At 38.8% G+C, this 24,268-nt stretch overlaps 1 protein-coding gene across 3 annotated transcripts in view; it reads left to right on the top strand.

Moving 5' to 3' along the window:
* The window catches only part of agap3 (ArfGAP with GTPase domain, ankyrin repeat and PH domain 3), a gene marked incomplete at its 5' end in the record, with an annotated part of 270,237 nt that overhangs the window by 124,666 nt on the left and 121,303 nt on the right, over window positions 1-24,268 (top strand). The window contains 2 exons of one of the 3 annotated variants that reach the window (XM_079806209.1): window positions 8,428-8,825; window positions 20,437-20,495. In XM_079806209.1, the coding sequence (XP_079662335.1) occupies window positions 8,705-8,825; window positions 20,437-20,495 (180 nt within the window). Of the gene's footprint in view, window positions 1-8,427; window positions 8,826-11,837; window positions 13,315-20,436; window positions 20,496-24,268 lie in introns of those variants that run through there. The other 2 variants (XM_079806207.1, XM_079806208.1) reach the window with 2 other exon arrangements.

Genomic DNA, 24,268 nt, shown 5'->3' with positions numbered 1-24,268 from the left:
TTCTTTGAAGTACCTTACAGTACCATTCAAGAACCGTGATACATGAATATGATTATACTGTCTGATTATTATCATCATATAAAATGCTACTTGAATGGTACTGTAAGGTACTTCAAAAATACTATGGTATTATTACCATGGCAGAATCAAACTCAGTGGTTTTCCATATGTTATGTTGATATATGGTACTTTTATGTTAAAATCACAATTTAGATTTTGTACCTTTCAAAAAATTGAGGAAATCGTTACATCGATTTTTTTTTTTTTTTTTTTTTACATAAAAAGTTGAGAAATTGAAAGTTTAAGTTAGCAGAACTTGCAGATTTTTATTTTGTACTTGGACATTTCAATTGCTCTTAACTTCAAATCATTGAGTAATACATATATTTAACTTAAAATGATCAACTTTTTATTTTTAGTAGTGGAAACTAGCATTAACTAGCTAATTCAATAAATGCTACCTTCAACAGCCCTGCTGTTCATTCAGTAGCTCTGTAATATTAGTAATATTTAATGACTAATTAATCACATTGTGACACCCGTATTGCTTTTAGTCATAACTTGCCTTTGTCAGTTTTATTCATTGATATCACACAAGATGCATTTGAGGAGGCGTCTTTATCTAAGGGGTCTAATGCTATTTCATTCATTCTGACTTATTTACAGTGTTAAAGAGTTGATTCTCATGCTAAACATGACCAAAATGTCAGTTTCGGGTTACGGGAGCCGTCGGCAGCGCTGTCATTTTGTTTTTAGACCACAAAATCAACAACATCACTAAAGAAGTGTGTTTCTGGTTGTGAGGGAAAGATAACCCAGCGTTAAAGCTGCACTATGTAACTTTACCATCCGCTAAAGTTCGCCTATTTAAAACAAAGGCGTAGTTTGATGACGCCACGTTTGAGCACAGACTCTTGGGACATGTGGTCTTCACCTCAGCCGGTGGAAAAGAATCGGAATAGGACTCGGGCAGAAATCATGTTCATGGATGTGATTATTAACGTTACTGTAGTATGAAGCAGAGCAGGAGCGAGTGTTGTGGAGCTGAGCAAGGCCGCTGGAGAGATTGTTAATGAGATGAACGCAACACACGCCTCGCAAGCAGCGGGACTTTTATTATGACACAATCGCCGGCACCACATCCGCTTTTCCGGTCATGAGTATGAGGTAACGCAGCTCTGTTTATCATATTAGACACATCTGAGTGTGTTGAAAATGATGTTATGACGTTACTCTGTGTGTTCGCTTGGCGGCTGCTATGACACTTGTTCACACTGCAGTGAGAGTAAAGCGTTTCTGCAAAATAAAACCGGAAACCGAGGGGAACGCAGATATGACGGCATCGACAGGCGACTCCTTCACACGTCCTGGTTCATTGGTTAAAATAGCAATTTCTCACGATTTACAAAAAGTTGGAAACATTTGGGATATTGTAAGTACTCAACTGAACAAAATATATAACACTGGCCTTGTGGTTTTTGGATATTTTACTTCAAAAATGTTACATATTACAGCTTTGCGGGTTCAGTGGATGCCGTTTGTTTTTCCGGAGCAGCAACAGAGTTCTGCAAGTGTGTTTGTTTGTTCCCGGTCATGAGTCGAAACCGCAGGCGGTGAGTGAAACTCACCAAACTCATCAAATGTCTGTGTTTTGTTGGCAATTGGCGCTTAAGTGTAGCCTGATGTTGTCATACTCAATTCTAGTCAGAATATGAGTCTGATACTGCTCCGTTGGGCTGTGATTATGGGGCGTGTTTCAACCGAACCAGGAAAGACCTCAATTGGATAGACCTACAACCAATCAGAGCAGCGGAGCAACGCATAACGTTAGTTGTCAAATGTCAGCAGAACTCAACTGCACACAGTGTTGCCTTTTTTTCCATGTCCGCGGGTTGAAGTGACCCCAATTATGTGATATTTAGACCCAGGAACCCAGTCAACCCTGCCAAAAAAACATAACTTATCCCCCAAACGCCATTTTAATTCCTGGAGAACCCCCTCCGGAAAGCTATTGTGCTTGTTTAGGGATAGTTTTGAGTAGCAATTGGGCGGGTTTTGTTGTGAAAACTTGGCAACCCTGTCTGCACGCACGCTGGGAGAAGTAGAAGAAGAAGAAGAGTGTAAACGATCTTTAGCAGTGTTGTAAAAGATAATTTAAAGATAAACGGAGTACTTAACAACACGATCATAATTTTTGAGAGAAATAGTAAAGGTGAATGCATATACGAACAAGTTCTCCGTTTATGGTGAGAACAAATTCAACCCAAGCGCTCTTTGGTGACGTCACTGTTGATCTTCTGTCCATCATCGTCTAAAGCCCGCCCTGACAATTTGATTGGTCCGAACGGCTTCTGTTCGAGCATAGTTGCTCCACAACGGATCAAGTCCAGACCGAAATTCCCGAACTCAAATGATGTGGGCGTGGCTAAGTTCGGCTGGCATCCAGGCTAGCGTAAGTGCATATAATGTCAACAACATGAATATTTAGTGAATCGAAAGTTATCCAGGGATAATGCCATGATATTGTGTGTGTATGTGTGTGCGTTCGTGACTCTTTAGCTCTGCCCACTCAGGCCCACTGAAGAGCTTGAGTTCGGCTGTTTCCAGAAAGAATCGGTACTGCGCATCTGTCTTTTATAAATATGATAAAACTAAAGACTCTTCAGAGATATGAAGGATGCAGTGCTACTCTATAGGTACTTAACATGAAGTTGGCAGAAACTGTGTGTGTTATGCACCCTTTAATACAAACTCACTTAAAGCTGAAGTGCTTCATGTCTGTGGCATTAATGTCACCCAATCAATTACAAAAAGAGTTTCAAACAGGTTTACTACCCTAGTATAGAGATCATAGTGAAACCGGGCTTAATGTGGCCTCTCAATACCGATGAGGAGGAAGGTTCTCGCAACGTGACGTTGTTGCATTTGTGTGTGTGTGCGAGATCACTCCTCCGCTGAGTCATTCCATTCCATTAACATCATTTCCAGCACTTTAGTCACCCGTTCAACACCTAGTCATCAGTGTGGCCCAAATAGCAGGCTGACAGTAGTGGGGCTAAATCTGGCGTCTGAACCCAGGACACATCAGAATGATGCGTCTGCTGCCGGGCCCCTGCCAGGAGGACGTAATTCAGACCAGGAAGTGACCGGGAAAGCGGATTTGCTCACTTTTTCAGGAAGCTACTGTCAAGTGTGCCATTTTTTGATGTTGAAATACTCGCTTTTATCCCAGTTTAGTGCTGACGAAAACTATAAGTAAGCCACGTTGATTTCTTGAAGCTTTGTTTGTGCTCTGTCTGGCGTGTTGTTAACTTCTGGATCAACCAATGAGGTGGATTTGTGGGCGGGACTTTCTGTTTTTTTGAACAATGGAAGATGCAGGGGCGGAATGGGCTGAAGGAGTTTTCTGAGAAATAGTTTGGAAATGTTTGTGTTTGGCACAACTGTTACAGAAAATACACACTTCCATATTTGTCATTACGACAACTGTAAGTGATATTATACAGTAAGTGATAACCAAAGTTTAAGGCGGGACTTTTTATCCAACAAGAACTGATTGGATTGTGAAGAGCATTATTGTAATATTATTTGTATAGTATTATGATATTTATTATTTTGAAATAGCTTTTATTTGTATATTTTCAGCTCTCATTTTAATTTTAGTTTAAGTTTTAATGATTGCTTTTGTCATTTTTTTTATAAGCGTTTTGCTATATTTCTTTTTAGCTTTATTTTATTTTCATTTCAGTTTGAGTTATTTTAGTAACGCAGCTTAAACTTATTATATTTCAGTTGGTTGCCAAAGCAACATTTCAAATTTGTGTTACATTTTTAATTAAATGAAATTAAAATTTTAATTTAATTTAATTTAATATTTAATTTTATAATTATTTTATATTTTGTATTTCATATTTTATTTTCTATTATTTCAGCTTTATTTCAATTAACAAAAACATTTTTAATAGTTTTAGTTTTGGTTAATAATGACCCTGGAATTATTGTTGTTGTTGTTGTGGTTTTTATAGTTACATTTTTCTATCAGTTTGGCACTATTTTGTGGCAACATTTGACCTGTTACCATATAGTTGTACCTTTTTTATTTAAATATTTATTAAATTATTTAAAATAACGCTGATCAATTGTCCAGTAACAAGTATTAAAGGGATAGTTCGCCCAAAAATTCAAATGAAAGTTGGGCCATTTGACTATATCGATATTTTTCTCCCCATACTATAATGGCATCCATCAACTGTTTAGCTACCAACATTCTTCAAAATATCTTTTTTTGTGTTCAGCAGAAGAAAGAAATTCATACAGGTTTGGAACAACTTGAGCGGTGAGTAAATGATGACAGAATTTTCATTTTTGGGTGAACTATCCCTTTTAGAAAGCGCAATTTTGCTTTCATGTTGATTTATGCATCACGGTAAACCAAACCAAAACATATGCATAATTAGAAAGCAGAGCATTTATGGTGTATTTTTATAGCGCTACAATTCTGTTGTTCATTTGAAAGCATTGTGGCTTTACTTTATTTGAGTATAAAGGCGTTCACAACTCATTACGAACCCTCATTAAAGTTAAGTCTGCATTAATTGTCTATCTGCATCCCGGCGGATGCTGCACACATTCTTTGATTTGTTCTTTGCTCCTGCCCCTCGGGGAGCATCTTATCTTATGTAACATGACTGTACTGCACCATAGCGCTCCACACCTGCCGTGTGTTCTTCCACATGATCACGTTCTTCTCACAGGGACTCCCAGCTTTTGACCTGGACTGCAGTGCAGCTCGGAAAATTACATAACCTTGTGTAACCTAATTTTCATTAGTAATGAGCTCAGGAGCCGAATCTGCAGATGATGGAAGTGTGTTTCCTTCCTAAAGTTGCACACAAAGCTTATTTTGTAATTTCTCATAATTAGGGAACGATTTGTTGTTGCATGTCAAGCAACAATGTCAGTATTCAAAATCAGTAGTGTATAATTGGGTGAAATATAATGACAGCTATGTGAAAGCACACATATTATTGTTGATACAGGCAAAATCAAGATTTAATGATGCTAGACTTGATTTATGAACCAAACTAATAGGTTCAGTGGTCCGCTGTGAGAGAAGACGTACTGCCCCCTACTGGTGTTTTTATGCTTATGGACATAACTTGTGTATGATTAGAATCTGATTTAGAATCTATCAGCTTCATATGTGCTCAAAGCTTATGTTGAATTGTTTTAGGTCCCACAGACGTATGCAAAAGCTTACAGGTTAAAACAAAAGTGTAACAAATTGTAGACGCTGACATGGTAATTGATGTGGGTTATGTAGTTCAAATATTTTTCATACTTTAGATATTTTTAGAAGTGTTTTCTTTTCATCAGAAGTAGGTTAAACATGCCTGTAAGAACTAAAACAGACCTTTACTAATGATTTTTGACTATTATTTAATCATTTTCATTTGTACAATATATCAAAATTCAGTATTTACACTACTGTTCAAAAGTTTGAGGTCAGACTTTAATACTTAAATTCAGAAAGAACATTTAAAAATAATAAGCAGTTAAAAAAAAATGCTGTTTTTTTTTGACAGTCTTTAAAAAAAAAACATTTCTCAATATTATTATTTTTTTTAATCAAATAAATACAGCCTTGTATTTTTATGAAAGCATTTAATGTACGCTGCCGTTCAAAAGTTTATGATTGGTAAGATTTTTTATGTTTTTAGAACATTTCAATGTTCAAAAGAGCAGTATTTATCTGAAATGTAAAGCTTTTGCAACATTGTACCACCGGTCAAAAGTGTTGGGTCAGTAAGAATGAATTTTTATCCATTTTTGGGGGGAATGAACTTAAAGAAATTAATACATTTATTCAGCAAGGACGTTAATTAAATTTAATGAAATTAAATTTATCGAAAGTGACAGTAAAGACATTTATAATGTTTCAAAAGATCCTATTCAAAATAAATACTGTTCTTTTGAACTTTCTATTCATCAAAGAATCCTGAAAAAAGTGTTTTACACAACTGTTTTCAATATTGATAATAATCATAAATGTTTCTTGAGCATCACCTGAAAGTCCACACCAAGGTCCGAAACAAAATTCACGTTTTGATACATTTGGTCAGTTTTGGTTTGGTTTCGCATTGCAATTATGCGAGCACACTAAAGAACTCTACATGACACACTTGCGTCCTCTCGTCATCATCATCTATGTGGGCTGCATCTTGACATTGATTGGTTTGTAAACACACGTGCGTCTGACATCAGCGTATTTGACAAAAATGAATGAACAGACGCATATCATTGCCACTAGTGAACAGTGCACATTGCTTGACTATTTCTTTAAATTGTTTGGTTTAAAAGTGGACATTTCAAGCTTTCTATATACATATTTCTAATGTCTGTGAGGCAAGTAGCTGCTGAGTTTCATTTTATTTGAGACATGTTCAAGAGCAATCGATCCGGCGCCTCCATGTCACGATTATTGTCTGCTATAGCCTATTTGCTTCTGATTTATTAAATCCAGGCAATTGGCTGATGAAACATTGATTAAAATTAATTTAATCAATTCATACAAAACGAAATTCACTTTAAATAAAGGCTTTCTACAAAACAAAACTTAATGAAGTGGTCAAAATAATTTCTGACCTTCTGTCTTCTGACATATTGCGCATCTTTTCACTTTTCATAATCAATATAGCCTAGATGAAATTTAAAAATAACATTATAATATTTAAACATTAACCGGAATGGTCTGAAAGTCCGAACCAAGCTTTCACACTAGAAACGAATCGAACCTTTGTTCAGTTTGATCCGGACTGAGACTACCTCATTTCGTCTGACCAAATTTCGTCTGTTTGGTGCGGACCGTGGTCCGGGGGAGGTTTCACACCTGTAATTTTGATTCGGACCAAACTGAAAAGTCCGTAGATCCAGACCAAACAAGGAGGATCATGTGGCACTGAAGACTGGAGTAATGATGCTGAAAATACAGCTTTGCATCACAGGAATAAATTACATTTTAAAATATATTAACATTGAAAATAGTTATTTTACATTTTAATAACATTTCTCAATAGTGCTGTTTTTTTTGTATTTTTAATCAAATAAATGCAGCCTTGGTGAGCAGAAGAGACGTCTTCTAAAAACATTAAAAGTCTCAAACACTTTTGAGCAGCAGTGTATGAAAAGAAAAGATTAATTCAGAGTAAAATTGGACTGATTTATTTAAATCGACACCTTAGAAATGATTCACAGATATGAATTGAACTTGTAAATCTTGTGAATATTGACTATATCACCCAGCTGCGTGCAAATTAAAGATGCTAGACAATTTGGAAGTAATAACAATGTTCCTTTTAATCGACGTTCCTCAGTGTCACTGAATGATCAAGTTAAAACCAATTCCAGATCCGAAGATGTTCACTCACTGAATTCTGTACTAAATATCCTGAAGCAATATCTTTGTAAAAAAGACAAGAGGGATTGGCATGCTTCTTGCGTCACTTTCTTGCTCTATTAAAAGTGTTTAAAATAAAAGACAAGAGAGGCCTAATTGTCCTACCGTAATCAGTTTTTCTGTTTTAATTAGACTGGCAGGCCAATTTCCAAAGGGTTCGTCGTAATAAAGGTGCGCCCTGAGGGTGAAAAAAAAAAAAGCATTCGGAAACACACTTTCTGATGGTCTGCATAATTAAATCGGTATAAATGAAAGGCATGTCTTAATACTCTGTCTTCGCCCCACCTCGTAAGGGCAAAATGTGTTTTTTCTATCATCCATCAGTATTTGTATTCATTTAGCCTCGCAGACGGTACCGCCGATGGCGCGGTGGTTTTTAATGAAAATGTAATGAGATGTTGAGTCGATATGGTCTTTATGCGCTCTCATTTCTATGGGACCTCGTCAATTAAATGCATTTCATTAGATGGAAATAGTTTGTAAATGTATGCGTAGTGTGTAATTTTGTCCGAAAATGTTGGGCAACCCTGTGCGTTTCTGTAACGAGTCAACTTGTTTAACTTGTTGGATGTTGGTTATAGTTCATGAAGTGGACAGTTTTGATGCCTATCTATGATCCGTGGATTCATATTTCTGACACATTTCATAGCACTACTTTTTAAATCTGATGTTTGTTTAATCTGACTTTTAAGACAAGGGGAACGTTTCATCACAGACAGTGTTGTGGTTGGACTTGAAATATCAGTGGGGCGTCTTGCGTCAGAGCATTGCACAGATACCAAGATGAGTTGAACTAGTTTAAAAAAGGGACGACCGTACTTTAGTCCAAAATGATAGCGATAGCATTTGTGTGTGCGTGATCGTGCTGGTACGGAGGGACAGATAATGCACCAATGACTTCCTATTGGTTAAGGATTAGACTAATCCTGCTTCAGGTTCAGGTAAGCCAGGGAGGCCATGGTCCCCTCCTCCTTCTCATGAGGGATTACAGAGGTTAGACATGCTTCCTGTACCTGTCTGCCACCTCCTCCCTCTCAAGACATTTTTGATATTTGACAAAGCCAAGCTCATGAACTCAGCATGACGTTATTCAATCCGTCAAAAGCAGTAGAACATCACCGTCTCGCCTGAAGAACGGTCTTAAATGGAACATCAAAGATTATTTGGACACCGAACTTGGTTTTAGTTTGTTTTTGGCCTGATAATGTCACTGGTGAAAGGATATTCCTGTAGTTTGGAGAAGTCATCATGATGATGTGTTTTGGAGTGAAAAGACGGCCAAGACACGACGATCCGCAGTGGGGCGATGAAGACTGTTTGATCTCAGTGGAGGGTACGGGGGTGACGAACACTTACGCTGTAGACGCAGGTAATAAATACGTCTTCAAAGGCGGAAAATCTGTTTCATGCTAAAGGTGTTAACTTCCATCTGATCAACACAGGTACTGATTAATGCTTTAAATGTCTTTTGATTTATTAAATAGCTGAACTGTTGCTTTTAAAATACTTCCAGAACTGATGTATTTTATTTTAGATGGTGTTGAAAAGGGGCAATTGTAAATATCAAATATCCACGTCTTCATGTTGTCTATTTAGTCTGGTTGGAAAATAGTATTTATATTTAACTTTATAGACATTTGTACTTGTTTCTTTGCTGTTTATTTTTAATTTTCACATTATTGTCCATCAGCGGTGAAGGTCGTAAATATGAAGGCGTTTCACGGGTGATAAACCTGTGTAACTTTTTTTGTGAATAATGAAAAGTGAGTCATCAGTGACATACGTATGATGTTTTTTGACTGATACGTTGTATTTTAAATAACTATAGCATAGCTTGAGAGTTCTTAACAAAAGCATATAGGACATACATTTGGAAACAATTTGTTGGCTAAATATGGCTTTAAGGTTAAACTATAAGCAATTATGTTCTCGGATATGTCCATGTAATTGAAATTATTAGGTAATACAAATCGGAAATCGATCAAAGATTTTACTCAGAGTGGGTGGAAGCTCAAAATCAAAGTGCTTATGTTCAAGAGACTTGTGTTTTGTCTTATAGTCTGGGATCTTCTGTTGTGTTCTCAGACTTGTACATGCAAGATGTCGGACATGAGTTTTCAGCAAGCAATTTTGCGTTTAAAAGACGTCTAATAGCCATCCAAACACAGCCCTGGTGTCTAGGCTAAAGCAAGGCAAAATTTGGGCTGGTCAGTGAAAATTTTAATAGACGTCTAACCATAGGCCAAGAATAGACTAGTCTTTTAGAACATGAACATGTCAAAGAAATGAGACCAAACACCTTGTACTCTTGACTGTTGCTTACATAATGGAAAACCATACATCTTGCAAGTTATTTTGGCAAAAACTATATGTAACCAAATTCAAGGATATTTTGGGTAGAAGTGGTTTACTCAGAGCCTGAAATGAAATTGCTTTCTGGGTTCATAAAGGAGTAAACTGGATTAGAGTACTGATTGTCTAGACATTTAGACTGGTTAGAATGACAGGAATGAAGTAAGGAAGGAAGGTATTAGACATTATAAAGGAAGGAGAGAAATAAGGAAAGAAGGGAAGGAAATAAAGAAGAGCAGAGAAAGATGGGAAGAATTCAAAGAGGAAGTGAGGAAAGAAGAAAATAGGAAAATAAGAAATAGGATTGGCAAATGAGAACGGAAAGAGTGAGAGAAGGAAAGAACAAGAGAAAGAAATACGGAAAGGATCGAAGGAAGGAAGGAAAGAAAGAGAAAAAATAAATACTGGAAGGACAGAAAATAATCAAAGTGGGAAAAATGAGGGGAAAGAGTGTTGTTGTATTGTTTTGCATCTTTTAGAAGTCTGTTTCAATACATTTGTTGCTGATATTTTCATAAATGAAGTAATTATATGGAGTTCTTAGACAAAATTGAGGCATTCGATTTTTATTTTTGTCCATCTAATGACAGCCGACATAACCATAGTCCAACTGAAATATTACTTATCATGAGTTCCTTTGCACCACAGGAATGTCATCAAGTGAGTCTCTGAATCAGTCTAATGTAGTTTTCCTCTATGGCAGTGTAGTATAACTGGACTGGTGGGGTAGTTTTCATTGAAACCACTTGTGGGTGCTCTTTACAAGCACAAAGTCTCAAATCTGCTCCAGATGGCTTCTACTAGTATGACCGATGACCAGTCAGATTTACCATGTTAGGAACCAATATTCATGTTATACAGAATCCTAGCAAGCAATCTCAATAGCAAAGCTGAAATATTGTTTATGGGGTAGGTGCTTTAAACTGTTGTTTTTGTATTTTCATTGTGGAGACAGCTTTTGCATGCACACTTAGTACTTCTGGGAAATCATTTTATTTTTATTGCACATTATCTTTCCCATAATGCTTATTCAATGCTCCTGGAGTTTGCATAGGTGGTATGAAAACTTTACATGACCTTACTTCGGCATAGGCAAAGACGTGCATGAGAAAACTGGGGAATTGTTTGGCATTTCATCCTCCCCCCATGCAACGAGCTCCCCAGTTTTGTTTGCCAATTTCTGCCTTGTTCATTTGGATGAGGAAATGCAGTTGCGAGGGAGGGCAGTTTAGGAAGGGAGGGTAGGAATGAGGGAACCAGAGAGAGAATGATTGAGGGAGGCTCTAAGAAAGGGAAGCTCTACAAAATGCCCTTTAATTTGGATGCTTTTTAGGATGGTGCAAATGTTGGTAACTGTGCTGAAAATACTCGCTGCCCCAAGCATCAGGCACCCTACGTTTTAATCTTCAGTCACAGCAGTAACTCCCACAGGGATTTCTCTACAGGTGCCTTGGCAATGCCTTTGCTTTAAGGAGACAAAAGATTCCGCTTCTTGTTTTGCTGTTATCCTTGGGACATGTGGGAGCAGCTTGAAGTTCAAACAGACCCCTCTCGCTCATGCCAAGAACCGGAACATTAAGGAATTTGCCTACACTGCTGACAGCAGGGTTGCACAGACCTGTTTCTGACAGTAGGAGAAGACCAAAGACTTCTTAATCTGTGGCTGTATTTATCGGTCCAATGCGCACAGGTTTGTGTTTTCATAGAGTGTTTTTTCCCCCTCCATAATCCCCTGCAAAGTAAAATTTGCAGTGAGGTCATGCCGGGGCTTGTTTGAAGTTTTTTCCCCCCCCTAATTCTGTCTCCGTCTCTCACAAGTCAAAGGTGAGGGATTATTCTTGCTTTTGGAATGTGGCCTGGAGGTGAAAGACTCTGAGTGTGGCTGTGTTAGGGGGAGAGTGCTTAAGTTGCCGAGAACAAGCTCACGGAGGTGTGTCCGTAATATGAAATGTGATTTCTAAAGGGAAGATCACATCTCCTCGCCAAGACCAAGTTGGTAAAACTATATACGAAGTTGTTGTTTTCCAGAATGGGACTCCAGGAGGAGCTGCAGACTCTTGCACCTTCAAGAAGGGCTGAGAGGAGGGTAGAAGCTGAGCTGGGAGTTGTTAAGAACAACGTGGGAGAGGAGGACAACGACAGCGGAAGACAAGAGGCGGATCAGAGGGAGGAACGCAGAGAGAGCCTGGGGCAGAGGAGTGCAGCTGGAAAGCTCAACTGGTGGCTTTACCTGAGCACAGGGAACGGGGGGTGGAGGAAAGGGGAAGTACTAGGAATGAGGACGGACCGGTTACCTTCTTTCTTCCAGGACAGCTGTGTGCAACAAGCCTCTGCGGAAGACTTCGATTTCACTGGGGAAGAGAAAGCTTGGACGAAAGACGTGTCGTCTGATGTTTGCCACATTCCCATTAAGGAACTTAATTTTAATGCTATATCATTGGAGAATGCAACAGAAACTCATGTGGCGGTCTTGCGTAGGCCTGCACATGGGCTTCGGCTCCTGGGCAGCAGAAGAGTGGTGAGCATGTTTGTTTTCCCAGATGACAAAAGGAGACTTCAAACCACAACCAACAACCAAGACAGCTCTACCAGACCCCGCAGTGTTTGCATGTTGGCATCTACCAGCTATAGCAACGCTCTTCTGCCTACCTCTACCCCCAATAAGCAAGGTTGCCCAGATGTGGTCCAGCGGACAAGACGTGCCGAGCTGCGTGCCATAGACGGTCTAAAACCAGACATGCCGCCGTCTGTCAGCCTACTTCCTCTTTCACTAGAAGAGCCACCAATCCGTCGGACTTCTAAAAGCAAGATCAAACCACGGCCTGTTAGCATGACTGTTCTTGAGCTCAATAAAGAGCGAACTGGATCCCGGGAGGAGCTTGCAAGCCACGCTTCCACTGGCACCGGTAGTTTGCCTCGTCCAGGTTTCCGATGGAGATGGTTTAGTCGACAGGCAGCAGAAAAGGAAGTCGTAGTGACACAAACGTCAACAAGGCTAAAGGAACCCAACAAGGGGGAAGGACAAAAAACAACATTCGGATCCCTGCGGAGGAGCTTGAGTCTCAGGATGAGGCGGAATCGTATTCAACTTGAGCAGGAGGAGCGAACTGAATGGAGACGCACTGCAAGTATCGGGGAAAATTCTATGCAAACCACTCGTCCGTTCTCCTACCTTACTGGCAGGACGTTAACGCCAGCTCGTGAGCAAGACGAGGACCAAGGGGCCACACAGTACATACACTACCAAACTCGTGGCAAGGTAGCAGTCTTGGAGGTCCCTCTCCGTCCTGCCAAACTAACCAAGCCCAACAAACAATTGCAACCAGAGACTAGTTTTTGGCAGCTAATTGCTAATCGTTTTAAGAGGAAGGACCCGTTGTCCAGCAACAAATCTGAGCTGTGCACTGAAAGCCAAGCAGTTGGCAGCCATCCCCCTGTGAGAAATAAAAAGACAGATTCTGTTGCTATAGAGACTATAGCTGGCAGTGGTTTCCGCAAAGGTCAAGGTAAGTAGTGTAAAATGCATAATTTCATTCCACATCCCAGTCTGCGCAGGAAAATGTGCTGCTTTTTGTCTGAAGAGGACAGACTCTGAGTGCATGGATGTAGCTTTAGAGAGCAGGGCAAATTGATTAAATATTAAAACGATATTGAAGGTCTGGCTTGAGCAGCACCAACATGCATAATAAGAGGTTAAATGCATTATTCACTCCGAGGGCTTTGGCTCTGTTGGAGTGTGTGCTTGAGCTGTTAATTGGCTCCAAGAGGAGTTTTCTTCTAGTGTAAGTCTGCACTGCAATTGAATTAGAAAGCAAAAAAGCATCCATCAAATCTTGTTTAATCATTAACGCTTTCAAGGTAATCAAATAGACTGCAGGAATAAGTCAAGGATGGATGATGTAGACGAATAAAGAGTGGATAATTTAATGACGCTGTTTTACTATCAGGACCCTCCTAAGCTCTACTCTTCCTTTTGGAAAATGTGATACGGAACGATCCCATTCTCATTCGATTGGAGTTTGTCTGGGTTTGTTTTTGCTTTCTCAGCTCCGAAGGTTAAATCATAACCCGGCATGTAGGTCCTCATGATATTTTAAACATGTTTTCATTCCGTGTCTGTTCGTTCTTTTCCCTGCAGCTCACGCATCGTCTCAAAGGTAGTGAAAACAAATAGTGCAGTTGCAGAGCTTTACACCGTGATTTTTGAAAAAGGATTAGGTTACTGAGAGCGTGATGAAGTAGATGTATACAGGACTAGTCTTTTAACCTTATGTCACCTCAGCTCCTTTGCAATCCTTGTTTAAATTATTAAACATTTATTCGCTTCGCCTGTGGCATTTTCATCAGATGTAAATATTTGTAATAAGTATTTGTGCACCATTGCATAAGGTTAACACCAATTACTTTGGTTCTTCTTTTGTGAAAGTCTGGCTTTCATATGCAGTGTGAAATCTTTAACCGATGAAGCTTCTGGGTTGCAATTTATAATTTGAATGAAGCATCTGCAAACACAAGATGACTGAAATGTCAGTGGAGAGATGCTAGCACATCTGTTGAAATGGAGCTGTCCTTATGTTTGAATCATGAGAACATGTTTCAGGATGGAAGATGATGTTATTGGCTGCACACCTTGAGATGTTTTGAGCACTTATTACGTAGTGGAACAGTTAGGGCTTTGTTGACATGCTTAACGTGTCATGAAACCCTTGAATTGTTAAACAATAAAGGAATGGAAAGCTGGATAGAAGAGATTTGATTTATTGTAATGTAACAACATCATTATCAAATGCATTAACAAAACGCACAAATATTTTATTTGTCTGTCTAGCTGTGTGTGTGTGTGTGTGTGTGTGTGTGTGTGTGTGTGTGTGTGTGTGTGTGTGTGTGTGTGTGTGTGTGTGTGTGTGTGTGTGTAACCTACCCACCCACACACACAAAATTATATAATGTTATGAGTTTTGAGACTTTTATTCAGCTTTGTTGATTCATCAATTTAATTGGACTAATTTATTAACACATTCACATTAAAATGGATGGAACCAGCGATGCTGAGAATTTCCATAAATATCCATAAATCTAGAAGCACATCTATTAACCTCTCAAAAACATGTAATGGCAATTGTTTTTATTAAAAATTGTGCATCTATATTTCATTCTCATAATATAGGAAGAGCTTTCAATCCAAGGCCCTTAATTTGCATTGAATATTAAGATGCAGAGATTCATTTTATAATAAACTAGCTCATGAATGGTCTTGACCCTTTTTAGTAGTGTATTTACTGTAACCATTTTGTTTCAATTGGACGACTAGATCAGCTTCAGAGGCATCAGGGTTTGGGCATGCTATTTATTTGTTATATACGATTTTTCTTATGTTTTTGTTTTCTTTTTTTTGTTCGGTTTCATTTTTAATGTATTTGGACATTAAGAGTGACACTGCCCTTTTATTTGGCCATCATCCAATCAATGGACTTGCATTTATCGTAACAATCTACTCACATTACCTTCTTAAGTATATCTGGGAACGCTTGCTTTAGCACAACAAGCTCTCACAAATGACTTATAGGGCTTGTTTTTAGGCAGTACCATTAGTCACTCACCAAACGGAGATAACAAATTAAGGGCCGTTTACACCCTTGGCATCTGCTTGAGTTTATTTTCATTGGTTACTAAGGAAACTATCCTTCCCAAACTCCCCGACTGACCTTTCTTTAGCAAAAAGTTGACTGACAGCCGGAATGTAGGTGTGTTTGCTGAACTTGAGAGCTTTTTGGACCAAAGCTTAGGTGTGCAGATTATGTGTACCTGTCGCGACATGCCCTGGTAGTTTGACGAGCAGGTCGATCCTGGATCTTGACTGTTTTCTGTAGCTGTGAGTTCTTTGTATTTTAAGCCTGGAAGGCTTTGCCTTCCATCACCTGCATACAAAGTGCCAGACTCTCCTTACAGGTCTTCTCAGCTGGAATTCGGATGACTTGTTGACCTTGGGGTCGTGACGGCTGGGTGTCAATAGCAGGTTAGGTCAAATGGTGTGAGGTCACTTCAGATGGTTCAAAGCTAGAAAATTGCATCACGTGTAGCTTGAGAGCATCCATTATTACTGCACTGTAAAAAGTTGATCAATAAGTTATGTTTTTACATAGTGTTAACTCATCAAAATAAGTTTCTTTTTTATAATGAACTTTTTTATAAGTTATACACGATAAAAAAAAGTCAGTTTAATGTAATTTAATGGCAGTACTAGATTTTAGGCCCGGGAAACATTAACATTCCAAAAGCGAAACTAAAACATGCTACTTCTGCGCAGCACAACTCGCAAGCTCTGAGTCTGAACAAATGTGTTTACTAGCTGAGTGTTTCGATCACACGACCACTAAACAGCCAATGAGAACATTCTAGTTGCACATAGAGGTCTCTGGTATGAGCTGCAAATCTCTCTGTGATTTTAATTTAGTTAAAGCCACTTGAAACAGCGCTGACTTAATCAACAACACTAACGTGCTAACAAAAGAAAAAGAGGGAAACAATATTTTTGTACTTTTAAGGATTTATCTACATTTAATTTAGAATTTAATGTTTGACAACTTTATTACATTTCTGTATATTTCCAAGGTCACAGGTTTATGACCTTTATTATAATGGGTTTTTGTGAAGATTGCTTTAAGCTTACTTAAATTAAAGTTTATTTTTATTTAGTTGTTATTTTTTAAAGGCTAATAAATATTAAAATTGATAGCTCTCAATTGTACCACAATATTGAATGGCTATACTTAATGGTTACATTTGAGAGAGAGAAAAACTTTCATAGAAACAGAGACATCAGTAGTAGTATTGGTTTCAGAGATACTGGCCTTCAGTCATAAAACGATGCCATAAATATTTAAAATATACTTTATGTTGTTTATACATTAATTTGGAGATTTAATGTAAAGTTATTGCAATATAAATGAATATTTAAAAATGTTAATGTTCAGAAAACATGTGCGATTAATTCTGTTTTTTTTTTTTATCGATTGACAGCAATAATATATAATAGAAAAGGAACTGGCCCCCAGGTGTGTCCACAACATCGAATCTGGCCCCCTTTTAAAAAAGTTTGGACACCCCTGCCCTACACCTACCCGTTCCCCTTGCCCCTTGAAACAGAGTGGCAAGGCATAGGGGTGAAAATATTCCCCTAAGAAATGGGACACCGCTACTATACCATTACACGTCATCATACCCCGTTTCCTTTACTAGTGTCCTGTAACATTTAACCAGTATGAACATCAATAAAGTGCGTAGGCTATATCTAACAGAAATCAGGCGCGAGCTTAAATTGCTCACTCCCAACGTAGTTTTGCGCTGTATTTGGAGTTCAATGTGTGTGCTCGTTTTCACTTATGAAACTTTTGAGCCTTCGAGTTTCCTAAGACGAAACAGAATGATACAGAACATACAAGACTGGTGAAGCCACTTTTCCATCGGGCCAAACTGTTCTCTTTGTTTATTAACCGCTCCATTCCGTTCTGATCCAAGCCGGATCCGGTGGTACGAATATGGTTTAGTTTTCTACTGTGGTGCTGCGATAACGGAGCTCTTTGCAATGTAATATAAATGAGTCGGACGTTGCCTTCGTAACGCAAGAGTTTACAGGCGATACGTGATGTAAATATTGACTGCGTTATGAAGGATGACCATATATATATATTTACCTATTATTAATTTGTGTTCACATCACTCAAATAGTGCGTTTAGCAAGCTACGGAGAAACGGGCAGCCAGGCGACACACAAGTGATCGATCCCGAGTGGCAACATCACTACACACATTCTAGCAGGCGGTGAACGGAAGGAAACTCCTCATACCCCTTCGTTCGAAGTGTGGTCCTGAAAAATCTTCGTTTGAAGGGCTATCTGGCCATTCCCCTTACCCCTACCACTCCAGCCAAAAGAGAATCGAGAAACCCCTTCACCTGAACATGCAAAATGAAGGGGTAAGGGAAAGGGAAGGGCTAAGGGGTAGTAATGGGATTGGGCCTAAATGTGCAAAAGAAATGGGAACACTTCTGGACATACATTCTAACCACTGATTAACTAAAACGCTCTGCGTTTTCCAAAAGAGGCTTTAAAAGCCTATTGATTTCCACGCATCTCTGTTCCTCTGGCCTTGAAATAGGACTCAGCACAATTTCTTAATGTTCTCCCCTGTGATTGCGATGACTTTGCCCTCTTAAAACTCGGAGTCATATTTTCTTCAGCTTGATAACACTAAAGTTCGCCTCGGCTTCCATATGACATGAAAAGCGCTTCGCTTGCAGTTCACCCTTCAGAAGGAAAAGCATCAGATAAAAATTCTGAAGTGCAGCATCAGTTTGATGCCTTTTTACCGCAATGGGGTTTAATTTTAGTGACAAATTCACATCTGTCGCTCTAAAATACCGCAATATTTACCTGATACCTACCAGCCTCATTGAGTTTAGCTCTTTAGCTGACATCTGAAGTCTAATTACTTTGATATGTTTTGACTGGTGGTACCTCGAAACATCATTGGGAAAAAATGGTAATATGCTGTCCTGTGGGATTGCGGGGTGTGGTTGTCATGCTCAGATGTGTTTGCCTGTTGGCGTAGGTCCACTTTTCCTTGGATCCGTGTGTGAGAGCGAGGATGGAAGTTGAAAACGCCTGGTTTTGAACGCAGCAGGAAGAATCTCATCTGAGTCACTTTAGCAGTTTGTTGAGTGCATAGGGAGGGCGAGACATCAAGTTTAAATGACGGACGGAAGGAAACACCTCCTGACTTTCCGCGTGTTACACTTAGCACGCCATGTTCTCACCATCACACAAAAACTAAATGAGACTCCTTTTGGTACCATGCATAGAATTTTTCACTCACAAATGGGTCCCTTTCTTTGAGTATGATTCTCACTGTCCCCTGAATCCACAAAGAGATTTTTTTCTCTTCCCTGATGCTTTGAATAGAAATTTTGATTAGATTGGACAAGAGCAGTGGAGTGAAAAATGAACCGCACAATGCAGTGCCACAAACCTCTGTGGTGCTTTAAACAAGGCTGCCCATTTGCCCGCTGTGATGATGTAATCACTGCACAACAGATAGTGTGTGTGGCACAGAAATGGGCAGGATTTCTCTGGGCCAATGAGGCTTGTTTTTGCTGTTGTCAGTCCATGTAGCAAATATGACAAACATGATTATTAGTAGCAACTAAGCCTCTGATCCTCTGCATGAGGGGATGACATACTTTTCATTTACAGTAGATGCTCTTTTTAAAGGCTTTGTGTTATGGAGGACCAGGAGTGACACGTGTCTTTAATGATTGTTGACGAATTGATGAATTCATCAATAATATTCCTAGGGATGCACGATATATCTGTATCTGCTGATATTTTTTAATGGATTAGTTCACTTTTAAATAAACTTTTGCTGATATTTTACTCACCCCCATGTCATCCAAGATGTCCAAGTCTTTCTTTCTGCAGTCGAAAAGAAATTTATGTTTTTGATGAAAACATTCCAGGATTTTTCTCCAGATAATGGACTTCAATGGGCTCCAAACGATTCAAGGTCCAAATGACAGTTTCAGTGCCGCTTCAAAGGGCTTGAAACGATACCAGACGATGAATAAGGGTCTTATCTAGCAAAACGATCCGTTTCTGCGATCGTAGATGCCTCATTAGCGCCTGCACGGATCAGTAGAATGAGGCATCTACGATCGATATATCTATGACCACGCTCGCATTTTGACCTCACTTAGCGGAAGTTATGGCAGAGCTCAGAGATGTTCACGTTCGTCTGATAAGAGGTAAAATAGTAGCATAAATACCGCTTGGTTTCTCGCAGAAACGGAAAGTTTCGCTAGATAAGACCCTTATTCATCGTCTGGCATTGTTTAAAGCCCTTTGAAGCTGCACTGAAACTGTCATTTGGACCTTGAACCGTTTGGAGCCCATTGAAGTCCATTATATGGAGAAAAATCCTGGAATGTTTTCATCAAAAACCTTCATTTCTTTTCGACTGCAGAAAGAAAGACATGGACATCTTGAATGACATGGGGGTGAGTAAATTATCAGCAAAAGTTTATTTAAAAGTGAACTAATCCTTTAATGTTATCGTTATTGGCCTGATAAATTGGCCGATATATTTATATATTAAAGCCGATAAATTATAGATTATTTCCTTCAGCTGAGACACTTCAGATGTGCACTGTCCGCCATGATAGTTTTAAATTGCTTGAAATATGATTGGAATCTCTTAAAAAAAAAGGTAAATACAGTTAAGAGCAACAAATGCAGCGCAAGTCTGTCATAGAGGCTACATAAAATTATAATGAGAACATCATAATTGTGTGCTTGGGACATGGCTTTAATGGTGAGACTTTTGTTTTTGTGATCAGGCTTTTAAAAATTATATAAAAATATGGATTTATTTAGGCCAATATATTGTTTATCAGCTTTCAAATATAAATCATTATCGGTTATCGGCCAAAATTTTCATATCGGTGCATCCATAAATATTCCTGATTGATGGACATAAGGATTGTTAATTGTATACACGCTATAACGTACAGTGTCTGTCCAATTTGAGTGAAATGAATGACATAATCACTTAAGTTTTCTATCTGTTTCTTTGCAGATTCCTTCGTCAACAGTCAGGAATGGACATTGAGTCGATCAGTACCAGAGCTCAAAGTGGTGAGTGATCTTCTCAACCTTTACCATGTCACTTTAGCTCTTAACATTATGCGGAACAGTAAATCCTGACGTGTCGACGACTGAATTTATTCTGCAAGCAGTGAGACACGGGCTGCTGTATGTCACTCTCTGTAATGATATTTCTGCTTGAGACAGTCTGGAGTGTCACTCATTCTGCTGATGTTCCCTCAGAATAGCCATCACTCAGAAAATTCACTGATACTTCATACACAATATCACTGTCAAAATAAGACTGGAAAAATTGTGTTACACTTTATCAGGGGAGGAAAGAGTCTTCCTATCCACGTTGATGGATAAAAATGAAATTAAAAAAGCATGTAACGACCACAAATGGAGGGAAAATAGCAGGTATAGTATAGTTACTTCAAGTAAAAGTGCACAATTTTTAATTACAGTAACGTGTAACATGAGTATTTGTTACTTGCACTTTATAAGGATCATTTTAATGTTACAAAAATAAACATGCAGCTGCACAAAACACAGCTTTACAAGTATCAGTGAATTTCATGGAAGAATGATCCATTTCCATGATCATAATTATCCCATTTAAAAATAAAAACTCATTCTAACGGCTTATTATGAGGCAACACGGTGAAACCATATGCTGATGAAGTTTTTGCATCCAATATTCTCCTAATGAAGTTTCTATCCTTAATGACTGCAGTGGCCACTTGGGTAACAAACTGCTTTATTACAGAGGAAGATTGTTACTGTCTGAACCTTGTTAACAACACACACCGCCCTCTGATGAACCCAAACAGTGTTCAATATGAGCCTCATGTGTTTAAATGATGGGAGAGGAGGATGTTTGGTGTTTTGCTTTGGGAAAAGAATGAGAGTTTTTCCATTTCCATAAGGAAAGCAGTATTTGGTCCACTTTTGAAAGTCACGTTGGTTCTAGTGATGTGCGATATGTTGGTGACCGCGTTGTCAATGGCCTATACATGCGTGGCCAATCCTCACTGATTTAACATTGCATCAGTAAGAGCGTGAGTGTGAAGGTTGTATTAGCAGAGCAATAGCACAGCTGCACATAAAATATTGCAATCCACACAACATAAATGGAGACAAAGAGGACAAATTGTTGGTTCACATCTCGCTGGCTCAGCTGTGACCAGGACAGCGAGTCTTTGTGGTGTATCGAGAGCTATGACGTCCAGGGTAATGTCAGCATACCTCCATGTAGGACGAACCACATCCAACAGGAGTATCTGTCAATGCAAGAGGAAGCTGTCTGAAAGGGATGTCCAGGTACTAACCTGGATTGTATCCAAAAAAACACAAAACCACCTCGACTCTCCTGTTGTACAAGCATGTAATGTTCTCTGATGTGTCCACCTTCACGGTCTTTTCCACTTCTGAGTGAGTTACGGTGTGGAGAAGCCCTAAAGAGGCTTAACGCCCGGACCGTTGCTGCCCGGTGTGAAGCATGGGGGTGGATCAGTGATGGTTTGGGCTGCAATATCATGGCATTCCTTACTGTGCTTGGTGAATGAGTCACTGCCAAGGACTACCGAACCATTCTGGAGGACCATGTGCACCTACTGGTTACACTCTGAAAGGGGTGCCTTGTATCAGATAATGCACCAATACACACAGCAAGACTTGTGACAGGTTGGTTTGATGGTCTGAAAGTGAAGTTGAACATTTCCCATGGCCTACACCGTCACCAGAGCTGAATATTTTTGAGCCGTTTTGGAGGAGCAAGGCAGAAAACGTTTCAGCATCAGCACTGTTCTGGAAGAGGAATGGCTCAAAATCCCTCTGGCCACTGTGAAGGACTTGTATCATTCCCAGGACGAATTGATGCTGAATTGGCGGCATAATGAGGCCTTACACTTTACTAATCAATTATTGTGGTATAAAACCAGGTGTTTCATTGTCCAACCCCTGCCCTGTATGTATATACTCTGCCATTCAAAAGTTTGGGATTGGTAAGATTTTAATGTTTTTTTGTTTTTATAGAAAAATTATCTTATGCTCACCAAGTCTGCATGTATTTGATCCAAAATACAGTAAAAACAGTAATATTGTGAAATATTATTAAAAGTTTTCTATTTGAATATATTATAAAATATGATTTATTTTTGTGATCAAAAGTGAATTTTCAGCATCATTACTCCAGTCATCAGTGTCACATGATCCTTCAGAAATCATTCTAATATGATGATCTGCTGCTCAAGAAAAATGTATTATTATAATCAATGTTGAGAACAGTTGTGTACAAAAGGATTCTTTGATCAAAAGTTTAAAAGAACATACTTTATTTGAAATGTAATCTTATGTAACATTATACTTTTTCTTTACTGTCACTTTTAATTTAATTAATGGATCCTTGCTGAATAAAAGTGTTCATTTCTTTCTTTCTTTTAAGAAAACATCCTACTGACCCCAAACTTTTGAAAAATGTGTTACAAAAGCTTTCTATTTAAGATAAATGCTGTTTTTTTTTATAACTTTCTATTCATCAAAGAATCCTGGGGGGGAAAATGTACACAACTGTTTTCAATACTGATAATAATAATAAATGTTTCTTTATATTAATCATCATATTAGAATGATTTCTGAAGGATCATGTGACACTGAAGACTGGAGTAATGATTGAGACTGAAAATTCAGCTTTGTGTCACAGGAAAAAATTCAGGGGTGTGAACTAGGGCTGCACGATTAATCAGAATCGAACCGCACTCGTGATTTGGCTTATGTGCGATTATGAAAGTGCAAAGGCTGCGATTTTAAATAAGTAAATAAATGCCCAGTGTGTCAGTGAAGAGCGGCTCTGTGATCAGTAAACGCTTCTCCGTCTGAAAGCACTGCGAGTTTGAGTCGCTTATAACGTGCATTTGAAAAAGCAACACGTGTCTATGTCAATCAGCACTGCTTTATTATTATGAAAATACCCGAGAAGGCTTGAAGAGCGCAAAAACACCATATCTTGATGCAGTCGTGTTTATTGTCTTCATGTTTAATCAGTCAAAACGCTTCTATCTTCCTTTTATTCAGCCTACAGCACTAGCTTAGCTTCATGTTAGGGATTTCCCATAGGGATTTCCTGAAAACTATTGCTGCGTCCCAATTCGCACACCATCCGTACTAAATAGTATTCGAAAAAAGAATTAGTATGTCCCAAATCGTAGTATGTTGAAAAGAGTATTCCAAAGATTCCCGGATGGTCTACTATTTCCGGTCAGAATTCGAAGTGCAGATCGATGCGCACTCTAACGGCTGATATTGCCCACAACCCATTGCGAGAACTACAAACGCGGATAAAAAGTGTTAAAAAACTACAAACATGACGGTTACGCGAGTCTGACGGCTAAGTGGAGAGGATTAGATAAAGGGACTTGAGTGATCAATTATCAGTATTTAACCTGACGAAAAGATATTTATTCAATGTTAGCCACATTATATTTCACCTGCAGCAGCATTGTGAACTTTTGTAATGATATGTTTGGCCATTTACTTTGCAAACACGAGAGGAGTCTCTGCATTAAAGACCCACGAATGGCAGATCAACGTGCGACTACATTTCTCTCTGATACGGTAGGAAATTAAATTGAATGTGGAGGATTTTAACTGTGACGATGATTGACAGGGCAGTTTAAACGGTGACGGGACTCACGTAACTAAGCAACCGAGTCCGTTAAAGATGACAAAGTAGTACGTCCCAAAGCTTGCATACTTTTCTGCTACACACTCAAAAGCATGTACTTTTTCTTAACAAAAAGAGTACATACTTTTAGGACGTAGTA

This window comes from Gobio gobio, assembly GCF_949357685.1.
Source record: "Gobio gobio genome assembly, chromosome: 23".
Classification (NCBI taxonomy): Eukaryota; Metazoa; Chordata; class Actinopteri; order Cypriniformes; family Gobionidae; genus Gobio; species Gobio gobio.
The sequence above is the reverse complement of the archived record's forward strand: the minus strand, read 5'-3'. Positions and strand labels throughout refer to the sequence as shown.